The 17582-nt window shown below is 34.1% G+C and overlaps 3 protein-coding genes across 5 annotated transcripts; all 3 read right to left on the reverse strand.

Moving 5' to 3' along the window:
• Nucleotides 1-319: 319 nt before the first annotated feature.
• Nucleotides 320-5207, reverse strand: LOC123206087 (prolyl-tRNA synthetase associated domain-containing protein 1-like). 3 transcript variants are annotated; one of them, XM_044623204.1, is made up of 12 exons: nt 5024-5207; nt 4123-4182; nt 3976-4026; nt 3776-3836; nt 3551-3627; nt 2625-2674; nt 2243-2325; nt 1787-1867; nt 1554-1634; nt 1108-1250; nt 925-1023; nt 320-710 (listed from the first exon to the last, which is right to left on the reverse strand). In XM_044623204.1, exons 1-12 carry the CDS (start codon nt 5060-5062, stop codon nt 645-647), a joined length of 891 nt encoding a protein of 296 aa, XP_044479139.1. In that variant the 5' UTR covers nt 5063-5207; the 3' UTR covers nt 320-644. The 3 variants fall into 3 exon arrangements, with proteins under 3 accessions (XP_044479139.1, XP_044479138.1, XP_044479140.1); XM_044623203.1 differs by having other exon boundaries at nt 1554-1710; nt 1797-1867; nt 5024-5205; XM_044623205.1 differs by having other exon boundaries at nt 1554-1710; nt 1797-1867; nt 4123-4532; nt 5024-5201.
• A 2482-nt stretch (nt 5208-7689) lies between these two features.
• Nucleotides 7690-8796, reverse strand: LOC123206104 (ethylene-responsive transcription factor ERF014-like). Its single transcript, XM_044623232.1, has one exon. It carries the CDS (start codon nt 8674-8676, stop codon nt 7993-7995), a length of 684 nt encoding a protein of 227 aa, XP_044479167.1. The 5' UTR covers nt 8677-8796; the 3' UTR covers nt 7690-7992.
• Nucleotides 8797-14829: 6033 nt separating this feature from the next.
• Nucleotides 14830-17197, reverse strand: LOC123206126 (aminoacylase-1-like). The gene is made up of 4 exons (XM_044623256.1): nt 16147-17197; nt 15844-15981; nt 15252-15491; nt 14830-15169 (listed from the first exon to the last, which is right to left on the reverse strand). Exons 1-4 carry the CDS (start codon nt 16996-16998, stop codon nt 15068-15070), a joined length of 1332 nt encoding a protein of 443 aa, XP_044479191.1. The 5' UTR covers nt 16999-17197; the 3' UTR covers nt 14830-15067.
• Nucleotides 17198-17582: the final 385 nt, after the last annotated feature.

The raw sequence follows: 17582 nt of genomic DNA on the forward strand, positions 1-17582 counted from the left end.
AAAGTTAAAAAACAAAACTTTGAGATTTTCTTATACCTCAAGTGAGAATCTATAAAGAGATGATGCTATCTTTTAAAAACATTTGACTTCAACGATAAAACTTTTTTCGACGAGAACAACATGAATCATTATGTTATTATAAATGAAAGCACATCAAATTTAGAGTTGAGCCTGAGGAAACAAGAAAGTTCACCTCAGTCCAAAACACTTAATACTATATGTACAAATAAATTTTATTAACTTGTTTATACAAACTAATATAACAACAAAAAATTAAATAATTTTAAAGTGAAAAAAAAAATAATCACACGTTACCATCTCAGTTTATATAAATAAATTAATAAAATTTGTTCACCTCAATGTGATCCAAATCCAACAAAGGACCACTATAAATTTATAACCAAGGTTTAGATTTTTAAAAAAGTGGTACATCTTAAAGCCATTTCAAATGAGTAAACATTTTTCAAAATGTTTTACACCAATGTACCTCGTAACAGATAGAAGTTTAACGTTGAACATTTGTTTCCTTTAGCTTTTCAAATTTTGGGAAGGAAAATAGTTGCAAGTTAATAGAAAAGAGAGCGTTCCATCTACAACCAGCTCACAAATGCTTGGTTTAATCTGTAAAAGCATGTTCCCCAATATTATCTCAGTAATGAAGCTCTACCAGCGTGAAACCCTTGTGTATACGCTGTGTTCTTGAATATCGTCTGCAATAAAGGTTTCCCTTGTGACTATATAATATAACTTAGAATGTTTAAAATACATGTATCAACCCAAGCATACACAGTGCTATGGTCCATTCTATATAATACGGTAAAAAAATGCTAGACATGAACTACATTAAACTGTTGAGACACTTGAGTGTTGCTTTTATGAGAAAAATTTGAGGAATAAAGAAGTTCAGATTCATGAATTACTCACAGCAAGGTTCTTGAACTCTGTGCAACAGCATTTTCTTAATCTGTTTGCAATCTCAGTTCCAAGCTCTTCCCCATGTTCTTTGATACTGCCATCCTTGGTCTGTATGATTCAATTTCTCGAGGTTATCCAAAAGTTACTTATTAGACTGGGAAAGAAGAAAGCATAATATCCTACATCACATACTTCTAAAAATATTTGGGCTGATATTTTATTCAGAATCTCTTCCACAAATTTCTCAGCATCAGTGAAGGCGCTTGAAGGATTTACAGCATTGGCAGACTTGTCCTTAATATTCTGAACATTTTTGGCCAGTTTTACAGCTTTCTCTGCACCAACAAAAAGGAAGTATAGCTGCAGTTTCAGTAGCTAGACTACACAGAATAGACTTGCAACTGCTTCAGTTTGGGAAAAAGAACCAATTTAATTGAAGCTGCATTCTTGCACTAACTAGTAAACAAATTCTTGTACAGGAAGTTCCCTTACTATCCTTTTTATTCTGATGGATCAATAAACATAAAAATAGCCATCATATATTCAAAACAAAATCAGATTCTTCCAATGTCTTTCCAACACCAATTTTCAAAAATAAAAGAAGTACCACATTCATATTATGCATGGTGCAAATTTACCTGCCACTGCCTTGGAGTTACTACTTGTAATGACGTTGTTCCCATCGGCATTCTGTGAAGAAGCTGATTTTTCTGGAGGTTCTGGCAGGATGGTAGAACCAGATGGGACAAAAGCAGCAAGGTCAGGAGGTTGATCTTTTCCAACTGTGGGGTTAGCCTGCAGGAGATTCAATGATATAGAAATGGATGAACTGCTAAAGAACTACATAGTGAAAACAACAACAAAATTCAACCCAAAATAACCTCCAGGTCAACATATGATGGCTCTCTCCCAATTGATTTAAGAAACTTGTCCAGATCATTGGCATTAAGAGCTGGTAACAGAAACAATATGTGAAATATCAGACACTGACTCATTAAGACAGAACCTTACTAAGTAATGCAGATCAACTAAAATAACATGAGAGCACTGTTATGCATAATCCAATGAAGCAGATGATCTAAAAGCACATGCTGGGTGCAGTAAGAACCCTTCATGAGTAAGCAAATTCCATTATGCAATACTTTTCACATCTCTGAAATCTCTACTATGACCCTCTGAATTAGTTAATATTATTATTAGAAAAGAGTTTTTACCAATATAGATTTGAACACTTTTTTTCAATTAGTTAACATTTTCTTATGAGATTTTTTTTTTTCAGATTTTTAACAAATTTGTCAATAAAAATCCTTGAACACTTTCCACTTACAGATTGACATGTCATTTGACAGTGGATGGAAGAAGCATCGTTCCTGAGTTTTGAATCCTTTATCCAACAACAGTCCAACATCTCTTCACAAAAGAAAAATTACAAGATATATTAGGTAGACGCTTCAGTAAACATGCTTTGTTTTTTGCTTGATTGCATGTTGTAATTACAAAGAAAAGTAAATAGCATAATATGTCCCTTATGAGAAAAGACCCTTCATGTTTAGCCAACAAAAATAATATCTAGATTTGTTTCCTAAATAATAAATAAATAACTTTAAATTTAAGAAAATATGATAACATGTGTTTGGTATTAAATTTAAAATCGAACATATAAAAAGGCAAAATTCAAAGCCAAGTAAATGAAAAAATAAAAATAATACCTTGCTGATTCATTCACCAGCGCAAATGGAGTAACACTTCCTAATGGCACCTTGAATAGTACAAAAAGTGCAACAACATCAGATTGTGCTCATATCATGACAGTCCACAATGCTATATTTCATAACATAAACAGTTGTACTCCCCAAGCCCTTTTTTGGTAAATGAACATGAAAGTTCCGCCAAGTGAATAAAAGAGAACAATTTCCATTGCAAGACAAACAAAATACTCTCACTTAACACAACAATCTGTTACACTATAAAGTCTATAAAACACTCAAAGTCCTCTGCAATAGATAAACTAAGATTATATCTCACTACTGTTGGTAGACTTGTCATGTGAGGATTTATTTTCAAGTCCACTTCATTAGGCCACATGGAGTTCTCGTGGCATGTGTTAATTTACAGTAGAGTAGCAGTTGATCAGTAATTAATGCAGTTGTTCAAATTATCTTGAAGAAGTTATATTTGAGTTAACATATAATTGTTTGATTTGTAAGTGTTAGTAATTACTGAGTTGCAATGTTGCATAGTGTCAGCCATGTTAAAATTATATTTAATGAAGACAATAACTGGTCTATTTAGTTTCTTACAAATAGGAAAATATGATACAAACATAACATGATGACTTTCCACAAACGTATTATATATCATGTAAGTAGCAATTTACTGTGCAGATATTGCTAAAGAATACCCAAGCTGATAACACCTCTTTTAGGTTCAGTGCAATAGTTGGACCAACTTGAAACTATAACAAAGATATCCAGAAAAGGTTAATTTGGTTGGTATTAATCAGCTTGCACATGCAACCTAAAGTATAGCAAAAGGAATAGACCTACAAATGCATTTACTGATAGAGAGTTGAGAAAAAAATTTACAAAAGAATGGTATCTATGCTGGGAGAGTAGTATCAGAGACATCTACCTACCTGAAGTATTTCGGGCAATGCCTCTTCAGGAGCCATCCTCAGACCTCCCTTTCCAAGACCAAGTCTTTGAGACAAAACTGCACAATTATGGGACCAGAGAACTCACATTAAAAACCATGAATTTATAATCCATTCATAAGCAGAAACCAATGACAAGGCAGCACAAATATATGCAAGCCCTTGACATCAACATGCCCATTTTGGTTTGATACTATGATGTTATACCTTTCATATCAACTTTTGTACCAGCCAGAGCAGAGACAATATAGTACCTGTGTTTCTTGTCCTACAAATACAAGTATCTGGAATAACTGCGCTATAAATGTAACAGAACAAAAAATTAAAAAAAAAAAAAAAAGAAAGGAGATCCGTGGCCATAATAATATGCAGTTAAAACAACTTTACCAGTATCAAGTATTATATACCTTCAAGAACAAATTTTTACATCCACCTCCCATACCTCCAACATATTTTTCCTGAAAGTAAAGAAATGTCTCTCTTCAGATCTATTACCATGTAACATGTGCGTATGTTAGAAATGATATATACCAACTCCTGCTTTCTCCTCTTACCTGAGCTTCAACTGTCATTACAACAGGATGTTCATACTTGGAAAATTCAATTTGAAGATCCTAAGAAATCCAATATAATTATTAGTACCAGAAAATAAAAGATACTAAAGAAAACTCCAGTACACTCAATCAAGAGCGCCGCAGAGAGGAATGCACATAAACACAAAAATAAGAAAATCAGTATTCAACATAATGTTGCCATTTTCCAGTAAAGCCTGTCTTAACAGTTCTGCAAATTAAAAATATCGTTATATCACAAAAGAAAAACTGATAACACGGTCCAATTATAGACCAAATTTATAAAAAAAAAATCTCTGATGTCTCAAATTTCCAAGGGAGAGTAATCTCAACTTCTACTGTACACAAATTCTAAAATCGATGTAAAATGGGTGAGAAGGATTGAGTCATGGCTGCATGCAGAAAAAACACTAAAATAATTTAGAACTTCACTAGTAGAAAGAATATTGGGTAGCAACGAAAAAAAATAAACCCATCAAAACGCAAATACAGCGAGCAAATGCAACCTATAAACAAGCAGTGCCCAGCATTCTTCACAAGGCCAGTTGTCACAAAAACATGTTCAAATGGATGAATTAGTAAAGACTCCAGCAACAGAGTGATCCAAAACATATTAACATTTAAAAATATATATATATATAAGCTTAGCTGCACATTATTCCCACGTTAAATCGTTCATATGGCCGCTTTAAGCACGATAATTCCCGAACAAACTCTAATACATAATTCACGGAAGCTAAAAAGTTATGCTCAAGACATAAAATTCATATCACTTTACAATATAACCATGAAATTTGATATCAAAGCAAACCCAGATCAAATTTGACTCGGAAACATATAATATGGTTAAAATCTTCAACGGGTAATAATTTGAAGAGATAACCTGCAAGCGAGCAAGCAACTGTTCCTTTGAATAGCCCATTAGTAAATTGTGGATTGAAGCAAAGCTAAAGAGTTCGCGAAATTTGAGTTAGCATAAACAAACGAAACGTCGCACAAAAATTGCAGGTCCTGTCGTTTTTGTGAGTGACGTTGGCTCGGCTCTATGCTGACTAAACTCGGTGGGTTATCGGGTGGTTTATTTAGGGCGTTGATGTTGGACTTCTTGTATCCAACTTGTTAGTTTGGGCCCAATATGTAGAGTATGTGATTAAATTATGGCTAAATACTTATACGGGGTAATTGTATATTTTTTAAATTAAATGGGGGAAAAAGGGAATAATTAATATTATTGATTAAATATCATTTATAAACTTATAACTAATAGATTTTTTAACAGTAACAATTAATTGGTAGGTCTTTAGATTTTCCAAAGATAGAGGGTATGACTTTGTCAATAGACTAAGCCTTTGGTGGGAATAGATCTTTTGGCCTTAAATTATTTTGAAATGACAAAAAAAGAAAATAATTACATTATCTAATCACATTTTGATACATCAGAGTGTATAGATAAATTAATAAAATTTATTTGTATACATAATTTTATTCATAGTATACTAGTTTTAACAAATTATTGGATTTAAGTCTATTCATAACGAGTCGACTTGACTCAATTGCATAAACTACCTATGATTATTGGACAATTAGCTTGATAGTTGGACTAGGGATGGCAACGGGGAGGGGTGGGGAGGGGATCTCAATCCTCGTCCCTGTCCCCACAGGGTTTATCAATCCCCGTCCCTTGTCCGTCCCCATTATAGGGATGAAAATGATTTTCCGTTCTCTGTTCATAGAGAAAAATCTTCTCCCTATCCCCGTAGAAAAAAATCTCCTCCCTGTACCCAAAAAAAAAAAATCTATTTGACCCAAAAATAGTCACTCGTTTATCATTGCAAACATGCAAATTATACAAAAACAAGGATAAACTGCTGTTTTGCTACAGAGCCACAAAAATACAGAAGACAATATGTAATCTTTATTGTATATAAAAGCAAATCGTGTTATGGATAATGATTAATACGTTATGGATCATCCAACGAAGAATCAAAGTAGGTAAATTCTTCAAATTTAGATGCATAATTTGCTATGTTTTGAATTACAGAATTGACATATTTGTCCTACACAAACCTTAACTATATGGAATCAAAATACTTTAGAAAAGTGCTATCAAATGTATTACATACACTTGAATACAAATAGATCCTACACAGCATTTGACCCAAGAAAAATCGATTGGATTTATTCAAATATGAACAAATTCAGGGCAATAATGTATAAAAAAATGAAAACTCTGGACAGATTAATTATTGAAATGCACATGACATGTTGTAAACTGTTACATTAGATTTATTTAAGCATTGTTATGTGCTAATATTTATCAACAACTTCATGGCTAAGTGAGTGGGGTCGTCGTCATTCGTAATCCAAAGGGGCCCAGCCGCCGCGTCTGATGGGGCCACATCTCAATTTCAACAGAGTGGACCCAACCAGAACAACATTCAAGAGGCCGAATTCAATGTAGAAGAAACAATGGAGAATGGGACCCCATCCCCACTCAGCCTTAGTACCCTTTTGCACAAAACGACTGTGCATGTGCGAATCCCGGCTTGAACCGACGGTCCAGACTTCTGAGTCTTGACCAGGTTCAGTTTTGGCTTCGGAAGACTGAACATTGCCGTCGAACTACTGGATGTAAACGAACTTGATGGGACTTGTCATTTTCCATGGCAGTGACTGGTTAGAAAATCATTAAATTATTCATAAAAGGGTTACCATTTTTAATCTTTCTGGTCAAGAGTGCGAAGAGATGATTGTGTTAAGAATTTCTGGAAAATTGTAGCCTTTAAACAGATTTTGTACTATCAATCTGGAAAATTGGGGTTTTTATTTTTCATTTTACTATATATTTATTGTAAATAAATCATTCCCATGACAAAATTAATTATAACAAAATAAAATTCATCGTTGCAAAAAGACATTTCATATGTTTAAATAAAATATTATTTACTTGAATTAAAATGATTTTGATGTAATATTTCTTTGAATTTGAACTGCTTTTTATATAAGAATATCAATGAACATAAATTAGAGAGATTAAGATTCTAAGATTAGGATGATCATAAAATAGATATCAAATTAAGGTCTTACTATATTCCTATAATACATAAAAGGTATATTAAAATTATATAACATGGTTTAAAAATGGTTAAATTAATTAATGAATCAGGAAGGGAAAGTAGATCTTGATTAAATTTCTTTCTGTTGGTGACAAATCATCTGAGTTTATACATTGGTATTTTATGGCAACTCCAACTAGGAAAACACTGCTGCGAATGGTTTCAAGTTTCCACGCCTCTGTGGTACTTGTCCCAAGTCAAGTTGGCATTTCTGACACCTTAAAAGACTAAGGCTTGCCAAAACCAAAATCTTCCGAGGCACGAGAGAAATGAAACAATGGCATTTATTATAGATATGTAAAACCGCATAATTAAACATGAGATAGGCAGACCCCATAGAGTTTATCCTATAAACTCAGAGATTTACTAATCCAACTAATTATCTTAAATTCAGAAATTTATCTGTTTAATAAAAAAAAAAAAGATGGGATAGTTGAAATAATTCTACATTTTATTGCGTTACAAAAGAGAAAAGACCATCATGGATAACATTGACATATTGAACACTTTGAATAATTGGTAAATGCAATATATATATAATACGCAGAAACCCACATGAAAGAGTCCAAAAAAATGTCTCATCTCCAAGTGGGTTTCTTTTTACTAACTCAAAAATACACTTTTTTTTTTTTAATAATATATGAATATGAATTTAGGTCATTGTCAGTTATGTCTTCTTCAAGCAATTAACAACTGAAGATCATGAATGAGTTTCAATGGATTAAAAATTGATCAGCTAGCAGAAGCTCCACAAACGAATATCTCCTTCATCCAAAAAGTCATCGATCGTTGGAGGAAGATCAAATAATGAGACGCTGCTGAACATTTGATCAACGTACTTGGGTGATTGAATCCCATCAAAGTTATACCATGGAAGCGGGTCCATCATGGAAATGGAGGCTTCATTGTAGGTCTGCTCAATAGGTTGCAATAAAAAGACATCATCATCCATTAGTTGATCAGACGCCGAGGAGGACATTGACGGAGATGAGATTAAAGACGATGAAGAAGAGGAAGAAGAAGAAGAAGGAAGAGTAGGTGATTTTGGTGGGTTAGTGGTGGTGGTGGTGGCGGCATTTTCACTATTTGCAGCGGCTGCGGCTACTCTTTGAATGGACTTAGGAGACAAAACGGTGTCAGGAATGTAATGAGAAGAAGTGATGGGAAAGTTAAGATTTGCGGAAGAGCCTTTGAGGCATAACAGTGCAGCATCATACGCCCTAGCTGCGGCTTCAGGTGTAGAATAAGAGCCCAACCATATTCTTGTTTTCTGATTTGGCGCCCTAATTTCTGACACCCATGAGCCCCAACTCCTCATTCTCACTCCCTTGTACTTCTTCTTCTTGCTCGATGAAGATGATGTTGACGGCACTGCCTTTGATACTGGATCCTGTTGAATCTTCTGCTCAGTTTTCACCATTGTTATAATAATACTAAGATCAACAAAAAGACTGAGATAGGAACTGAAGATGGGAAAGAGGAAGAAGGCTGGTATTTATAGATGGGAATTTGAGTTAGAAGGCCCCTAGTCAAGGAACAGTATGAATACTAAAATGGATGACAGATATTTCTGGTTATATAAAAGGACAATTGTTGCTTCTTGCTTGCTTCTAAAATGGCACGATTCTCCAACGACAGTAAAATCAGTCCAGCTAATTGTTGGATCCATTTATATTTGTTCATAAAAAAAAAAAATAATGTATGAATAGTCTGGTTAAATTAGAACGCAAGAATCAAATACCAAAAATTAAACTCAACTCACGTGCATAGATATATGCTGATAAATCATCATAGAATTTTCAAATTGCTGCTGCCTAGGTTTTGAGAAGACCAATCAACATGTACGGTCAAAGGCACCATACTTCATTGGTTAAAAATTTTCGGGGTCTTAGATTTTGCAAAGGGACATGTTAGGACTAAAGCTTTTAATGGCTTTCTGTATTAGAGAATAATTTATTATTAAAATTAGATAATTATTTTAAAAATTATTAAATATAAATTATTATTATATTTGATAAAATTTATTAAATTTAATATATATAAATAATTATTATATTTAATTAAAGATAACAAAAGAATACCAATATATTATTATACTTAAATATCTTTGAGTATAATTATCATCAAATATTTTTTTATGTTATTTATTATATTAATTAAAAATGAGATTATTTTTATTTTAAAAAAATTAATAAATAAAGATATATTTATAATAAAATAAAAATTACTTTGATAATTTTTTAATATCTAAAATGGATATAGTAATTAGATTAGTTCTTATATTATCTGTCACATCACTATTAGTAATAGAATATTATCAAAATATTTTATTATTTATAAACTGAACAAAATAATATAAATAATAAAATATGAATTATTAGAATAATTTTTAATATCCCCTAACCAAACACACCTTTAAGGTTGGACGTAGAATGTTCTGTTGAGCTGCTATGTTTGCATCACACCAATTTATAACACAATTTGAAAGTAAAGAAATTAAAGTTCCAGTGTAACTTTTGAGAAAAAGGCAAAATGAACATAGTTTCGAACACATATAAGTTGAGTTTGATTTAAATAATAAATAGATAGGTTTAAAATCGACTCAATTTTGGTTAAATCAAAGTTAAAGATAACTTAATTTTGATTCCATTTTTTAATTTGAAGTTTAAAGCTCAATTAAAGTTTATGGTTCGAATTTATAATTCGAATTTGTAGCTCAGATTTATAATTTAAATTTACTATTTTATCAATTATTAAATAAAATGATATCATTTTATTTAATAATTGATAAAATAGTAATGTTTTGATGACAGTTGTTTGATATATTTTTAGTTAAGTTACAATATAAGTTTAAACTGAATTGAATTATTTGTTTAACTTGTTAATTATATCAAATTAAACAGTTTTTAACTTAAATTCTACTTAATTTAAAAAATAACCAATCCATCTAAGTGAAAAGAGAAGTTGTTTGGTTATAAATTTTATTTCGAGTAGTTTTACCTATAAAATTTTTATGCATAACTTATAACGTATCATTTAATAGTTAAATAATAAAAAATTAAAAATAAAATAATATTTAATAAAATAATATATTATTATTATTTATATATAAAATTATATACAAAATTTTATTATTTAACTTTTATAGTGATTTCCAAAATCAGTCATAATCAATAAACAGAAAACTCATCATCAACACGCGCAGTCAAACAGTGAGCAGTATAATTCATAATTTGTAGAACAACAGCTGTTGCCGCTCTGTCTCGCAGCTCTAAAACCGCGTTGGCCTCATTCAAAACTGTCATTTTCTCTTACTGATAACAGGTCTCATAAATTATGCTCAGCTGTCTCTTTCCATGACATTTTTCTGCAAAGTTGCTGACGCCTTCATGAATCGACAGTGCTCATAATTTCTATCTTTTCGTGAAAAATTCAACGGGATTCTCTGTGCTACAGCAAAAGCTAGTAAAAGCAACTACTTTGGAAAATAATATTGCCAATGGGCCGCCAAGGAGTGGTTTGGAAGGTGAAAGTGCGTGACTTAGAGGAAAGAGTCTGGGTTCAAATCTTTCAGAGAATACCAACTTGATAATCTTGACTGATGTGGTCAAAAGCCAGACACTGAAACCGGACTCATAGTTAGTTTTCACATTCTGAAAAGTCTAAAAAATCCCATTTAAACCGGATATTATTTTTTGGAATGGAACTAACTACACTTTTACCTTTTCATTTTGTTAAACGATTTTTGTCAACCTTCCTGCAGAAATTCATGAAAAGGCTATTGATGCTAGTGAAAGTTGAAGATTAAACTATTTTTTTGATAGAGTTAACCAAGTCCCCAGTGGACTAAGTTCAAGAAGTATCATTAAAATTAATTTCTGTTTCACTGAGAGTAGGATGAAGAATTTCAGAAGCAATTCAATGGTCAAATTTCGTGTTACTTTTTCATGGCAGGAGTGGGATGAGATATGCGACAAGATATGTGTCTGGTTGTGATTGTGATTGTGATTGTGACTGTGATGGTGCATTCAAACTTTTCAACGTTTGCCTTTAGATAATTTTTTTTTCCCAATATTGAATGAGCTTCCGAGAAGCCTCTTCTTCATCTGCTAGATTGGTAAGAAACAGCTGTATATCTATATCTCATTTGTCAAAATTAATGCTTAAAAAAATAGCTTAGCTTTAAACGATACTTCAGAAAATTTTAGACCCTAAGGGTTAAGAAGAATGATAGAGCATTAAACTATTAGGGAGAAGATGAATTCAATTAATATAGACAGGTTTTGGGTTATAAAAAAATAAAAAAGATTTTATTCATCGTGTTCCTAAAAATACGGTCTCTTTCTTTTACTTTCTTTTACGAGAGTTTACTATTATTGAGCCTGCGTTTGAATTGTATATTATTAGTAAACCTCATAAACATGAAAAAATCAACTTAAATTACTTAAAATGATATTGTTTTAATCAATAATTTTTAAATGAGTTGAACTCAAACAACTTTAAAAAAAATTCAATGAGATCAAATTCAGAGTCTCTCAAACTGAGCTAAATTTGAGTTGATCCAAATTCAAATTTGATTTATTTTAAATTTAACTCTAATTCAATAAATAATATGCATCTCAAAAGAATAGTTTAGGCAATCCGTACAAGCCCTATCCCTCATCTGTCCTTCTTATGGGAACACAACCAAAAAAAATTTTATAAGAATCACAATAAGGCATCTTATACCTTCTTAAAATTAGACCGTCATGTTTCTAAAATAATTACACATTACTATGAATAAATATTCTATCAGGTGGCTTTGTCGGTCTGATTAAGCATTCTGTTGATGTTATTTTGCTACTCATCACATGTTCAGGCGACATGTACAGCCTTATTTTTTCATAATAAAATCTGCCATTTTTCTGAGGACTTTGCTTACGAAAATGAGAAGGAAGTTTCATTTTAATAATATGGTAAATTTGCCAATGGCACTACTTGGTTGACCTAATGCTTTTAAGAGGCACAGCCGTGAGCTGTGACAATGACTTTAGTTAACAATACTTAGTGAAAATTAATAAAATTGTAATTAAAATGGGAAAACTTTGTTTGCTAGTTTCTAGATCCTGTCAGTTTCAAACTGTGTAAAAACTAGAAGCCGGGGGACTTTCATCGACAGACTCTAAACAGTGGGAATTCACTTTTGTTAAACATATATTCATGAACTACTATAAAACCAGGATAAGTTTCTCTTCTCAATGCACACGTAATAATCCTTTATCAAAATATTATTATTATTTTGGAAGCATATAAAAAAGAGACAATTTTACTGTATCAACAGTAAATTTGATTCTAAATGAATTATATATCAAGTACGATATATCATATTTATATAATATCTTTATCTATCGCTATTTTAGTACTCAAAAGTCTAAATGCATTTGATGAGATGATTGAATATATAGATATATTGATGGGAATATGAGTAGTTTAATCTTACATTAGAAAGACAATCTCCGAACTCACGAGCTGCCGTACCTCGCATGTAACTCAAAGTAAAATAAAATAAGGAATGTGGCGTCCGTATTAGAAGAATGTTGAGTCCTGCCAGCGGGATGTAGGGTCGGTTTGTCGAGGCGTCACTTTGCGATTGATAGAGAGATATGGGGGAAATGGTGAAGTGAGGATGGGCGAAACTGCGAAGAAGGCTTCAAATATGTATGCTGGAGGATGAAGAGGCAAGATCCATGTGGGGTTAGGAATCAAATCTCTTTAATATTTTCTGTTAAAAGATAAAGAGAAACTTGCAGGAAAATAACTTCAACAACTACAACTACAATATGCCCTCAGAGGTTGTTGAGTTGCAATAAAAAGAATCTATGTTCAGGAGAATATGAGTTTAAATCCTGATGATATTTTAGGATTTAAATTCTTTAACTTACCTGATAATATCAAACGGGTAGTGTTCAGTTTTCCATTTGATATTGAGATCTGCAGTAATAATTAATTAGTAGCTAGATTTCTTGTATGATTTGGAAATAAGCTTAAGACCATGGGATTCCACTTTCCAGGTAGCCATGGTTTTAAATATTATCTCTGGTTTCAATGGAAAAGCATTTGACTGGAAAAAGAAATGGAAAAAAGATTGATTTCCTTTGCAATTCACATGGGGTGTGTCGGCTTTTATTTTGTTAACGAATTAATGACATTATTAGAACATGTATTTGATTTCTCTAACAAACATATGTAAAATTTGTAATATGAATCGTAGTCATTGTATGTATGATAGGATTTACAAATGAATATTATATACAATCATGGCTCCAAAACGGTCACGTAATTACTACATGGTAAAGCACCTTTAATCTGCAAAATAGGGCCTGAAAACAGCAATGTTACATCGACACTCTTCGGGACCGGGTCCATAATGCGGCAATCTCATTGATCACATCGTCATCGATAACTAGCTTTGGCACATCGCCCTTAAGAGTGCAAGTAACTTGGTCCAAGCTAAAGTGGGATTTTGAGCTGGTTACTCGAACTCTATTGTCCTAAGATGGAGCTTTGGAAGGTGGTTTGGCTGGCTGGGTAGTGGGGGCAGTGGCTGGTTTGGTGGCTGCCATGTTGGTGAGAATGGGTGATCGTATGAATGATAAGGTTGGCTAGTGGAATACATCCTTAGGGTGAAAGATGAAAAAGTGGTGGAAACTGTGTGCTTAGGCTGGTGTGTTTATGGCTGTGGTGTGGGTGTTATTTGCTGAACCAGACAGGAGCAAAACCCAGTTTTGGCGTGTATGTCCATCTTAGGTCCCGAATTTATGTCTCTCGCAAGAAGAAGGCCCGAAGGAATGACACAGCTGGCAGCAACAAAATTGATACACATAGCAGCTTGAGACTAAAACAAATAGCAAATTCACAATGGTCTAGACCACCAAAACCAGAGGAGAAATGTGTCACTGCAGGAGGAGACTTGGCTGTTATGGACAACAAAAAGAAGAAAGCATGTGTGTGGAGGACATCAGAAAATTCAGAAGGAAAAGTGGAGATTTAGGGGAGAGATCTAGGCCTCTCGAATTTCCTGAAAATTTGCTGGGATTTTCATTCTGTTTGTAGTTGATCAGCTCTTTGTTTTTCTTATTTTGTTGAATCAAGTGGTGTAACGAACTGATGTAAATTGCACCCATTTTCCAGAATGAAATGATGAATTTGTATTGATCAACTTTTGCACTGTTTTATCCAACCTGAGTTTATTGTTTGAATTGATGAATTGAGTTGTGTTGTGGTTGCTTGAGAAGAAAGAGTAGAGAAACCATTACTGTATTGCTGGGATAAAAATTACAGAAGTGTGAGTTACATAATTTTCTCTGCTGAGAGTATGATTATACAGAGGAGTTGCTGCCAAAATTTCTCCAGGTACCTAACAGTACACAAGCAATTCGGATCAATTATACAGGTATCGGTAGGGTTGATGTGCAAGTGCATACTAATTGTAGCATCACAATTCATATGTGTCATCATGCTGAAGGAAAGATAGTCAAGTTCATATTACTTAAGGATGTCCTCTGGAAAGGACATCATAACATGACACATAAACTGCTGAAGGATGAACTAATGCTATTATTAATTATAGCAGACAATTCTGCAGTAGCCAATAGAGCAATTTTTGTTATCTAAGATCTAGACAGCAACCAAATCATATAATGTTACAAGAATAACAATTTGGAGGGAGTGCAAGCATAACCATACTAATCGGGAAAACACCTCCAGATTAAGTTGAGCTTATGGATCAAACCCTCCCCATTAACAAATACTGAGACGTCTGAATGACGAGTCTATTGAGAAGCTTCCTGAGCTGCTTCCACAAAAGAACTCAAAGAGCTGATAACAGATTCATATATCTCAATTCCTCTCAAGTACACAGTATCTTTCAGATGCTGCAAGATAGAATAAGGTAGGAAACACTATCAGCACTAGATGGAAAGGGCACCGTAAAGATAGATTGGCAATCAGACAAACCTCATCATGGTCATGCAACAAGATAGGAGTATTTGACATTGGAGAGAAACCAAGAGTGGGAATCCCTAGCTGTCTCATGTATCGTGCATCAGTAGTTGAAGCCAAAATTTCAGGCTTTGCAATTTTTCCTCCAGCTGCTGTGACAGCTTGCTTGAAAACGGACCACCAAGGATTTGAATCATTTGTTGGGGTCATTAGAGGGCGCCCCTTGTAATCCCTTAATGGTCCTAACTGAATTATCTGTCGTAATATGAGTAAATAACACAAACTTCCATTTAGATCCAGTTAATTACAGAGAAAACAAAGGGAGGAAAATAGTATACTTAAAAAATTGAAATCAACCAACTTCACAGAGTGTTTAAAATCATGTAAATACTATTTAGGAGGCAGTTGATAAAGAAATAAACCACTTCCCATAAAAGTGATGCAAATTGTTCGAAGTTCACCACAAAAATAAATACAACAAAACTATGTATACATATTTTAACATTCAATTTACATAAACCCCATCAGTTAAGAAAAAAAATCATTTTGATTTCGATATCCACATTAACATGTACAAAATCCAAATTGATGAAACCGCAACACTAACCTCATAAGTCATGTTCCTTGTCGCTGGAGCCCATTCTTCTGCAATTCTCTTCCGCATAAGATCGGGGTCAGCTGTTGGTGGCAACCTGATATTAAACCCGGCTTCGGCCTCTGAAGGTTGCAAGTTCATTACAAAGCCCTACACAAACAATTAACATCATCTTCACAAAATCAAACATTGATACCAATTTTGTTGCAGGGCTTTGAGTTTTGCATGTTGGCTTTAACCAGAATATCTTTTGCATATTTGGACTGGCATAGATGAAGTCCAGTTTTATTTTTTAGGTTTGACTCAAATACTCACTGTTGGTGATGGCGTCCCGGCTTTCAAATAAACCGGATTGACCGAAATAACCTCGGAATTCGCCGCTTTTCCAGCCTTAACCTCATCAAACTGGGTGTCTCTAAATGTAGTGATCATTTCAACGCTCTTCATCAAGTTCTCCATAGCACTGTTATCGAACATCCTAGAGCCATGCCCCGGTGAACCCACGGCTTTAATTTTCAAATTCCAAGGCGATCTGTCGGCGTAAAACACTCTAAACTCATCGTTCGTTGAAGCTTGTCCTTCGTCCATCACAAACCCCACATTCAGCTCTCGAAACTCCACCGATTCAACGAACTTCGCCATCCCATCGACCGCCCCAATCTCCTCGTCCGGGACGTAGGACACGTGGACGGTCCTGGTCGGTTGGAACTTTTTAATGAGTTTCAAGTTGCGGATGGCTTCGAGATACTGCATAGAGATACACTTGTCGTCCTGGGCACCACGGGCGAAGATTTGGCCGGTCTCTTGGGAGTGAAAGGCGGAGAAAGGAGAGTGGGTCCATTTGTCGGGCTCGGCGGGGACGGAGTCGAGGTGGGAGTTGAAGAGTATAGAAGGGAGAGAAGGGTCGGAGCCCGGCCAAGTTAAGAGGAGGAGGAGTTTGCTGGGGACGAATTCGAGGATTTTGAATTGGAGGCCGATGGATTGAGCTTGGGTGATGAGGAAGGAGACGGGTGCGGTGTAATTAGGATTAGGGTGGGCGGTTTTGAATCGTAAGTATTGTTTGAAGCGAGTTATGGCTTCTGGTTCTTGTACATGTTGCTGTTGTGTTGAAGAAAGGAGGGCTGCTGTTGTGAGTATCAGGAGGAGATTTTGGGAGATGGAAGCCATGGTTAGGTAGATGAAACGGGAGATCGAAAAGTAGATATTCTTAAAATTGAAGAGCCATTGACTCTGGAAGTTGAATTATTACAAGTTCAAATTTGATGATGTTTGAATGAATATGATGATCGGATTTACAAATTGATAACGAATATTTTATAAATAAAAAAAAATTGAAACAATGCTGAGCAATCTCAAATCTCAACAAACAAAATCATATAAAATTTATAGCATATACAGTACAAGAACGCCTGGAACGGGTGCACCGAGACTAGGGCTCGGTTCGAGCCTGAAACGAGTCAGACTCTGCTCGACTCGATCGAGCTCGAACCGAGTTTGAGCTGGCTCGGATTGGCTTGGTAGATATTTTTTAAATTTTTTTTATACAAAACGACGTTATTTTAATCCATATATATACACAAAATGATGTCGTTTTAATATGAAAAATGAGCCGAACTGAGCCGTAAACGAGTTGAGTCAAAAACAAGTCGAACCTGAGCCGAGCTGAGTTCAGCTCTAGTTGAGCTCGAGCTGAACTCAAGCCGACCATAAATAGACCGAATCGAGCCTGAGCTGGCTACGAGCCGAGCTTA

This window comes from Mangifera indica, unplaced genomic scaffold, assembly GCF_011075055.1.
Source record: "Mangifera indica cultivar Alphonso unplaced genomic scaffold, CATAS_Mindica_2.1 Un_0024, whole genome shotgun sequence".
NCBI lineage: Eukaryota > Viridiplantae > Streptophyta > Magnoliopsida > Sapindales > Anacardiaceae > Mangifera > Mangifera indica.

Bases quoted from the DNA above. Each gene is read 5' to 3' on its own strand.
- LOC123206087 (XM_044623203.1), bottom strand. From the start codon at position 5,062: ATGGGCTATTCAAAGGAACAGTTGCTTGCTCGCTTGCAG. The intron at 4,183-5,023 runs GTTATCTCTTCA...TGGATTTCTTAG, and splicing joins AGTTGCTTGCTCGCTTGCAG to GATCTTCAAATTGAATTTTC. The intron at 1,024-1,107 runs GTATGTGATGTA...TGAATCATACAG, and splicing joins CAGCCCAAATATTTTTAGAA to ACCAAGGATGGCAGTATCAA.
- LOC123206104 (XM_044623232.1), bottom strand. From the start codon at position 8,676: ATGGTGAAAACTGAGCAGAAGATTCAACAGGATCCAGTATCAAAGGCA.
- LOC123206126 (XM_044623256.1), bottom strand. From the start codon at position 16,998: ATGGCTTCCATCTCCCAAAATCTCCTCCTGATACTCACAACAGCAGCC. The intron at 15,982-16,146 runs GTGAGTATTTGA...TTGTTTGTGTAG, and splicing joins CCGGGACGCCATCACCAACA to GGCTTTGTAATGAACTTGCA. The intron at 15,492-15,843 runs GTTAGTGTTGCG...ATATTACGACAG, and splicing joins CAAGGAACATGACTTATGAG to ATAATTCAGTTAGGACCATT.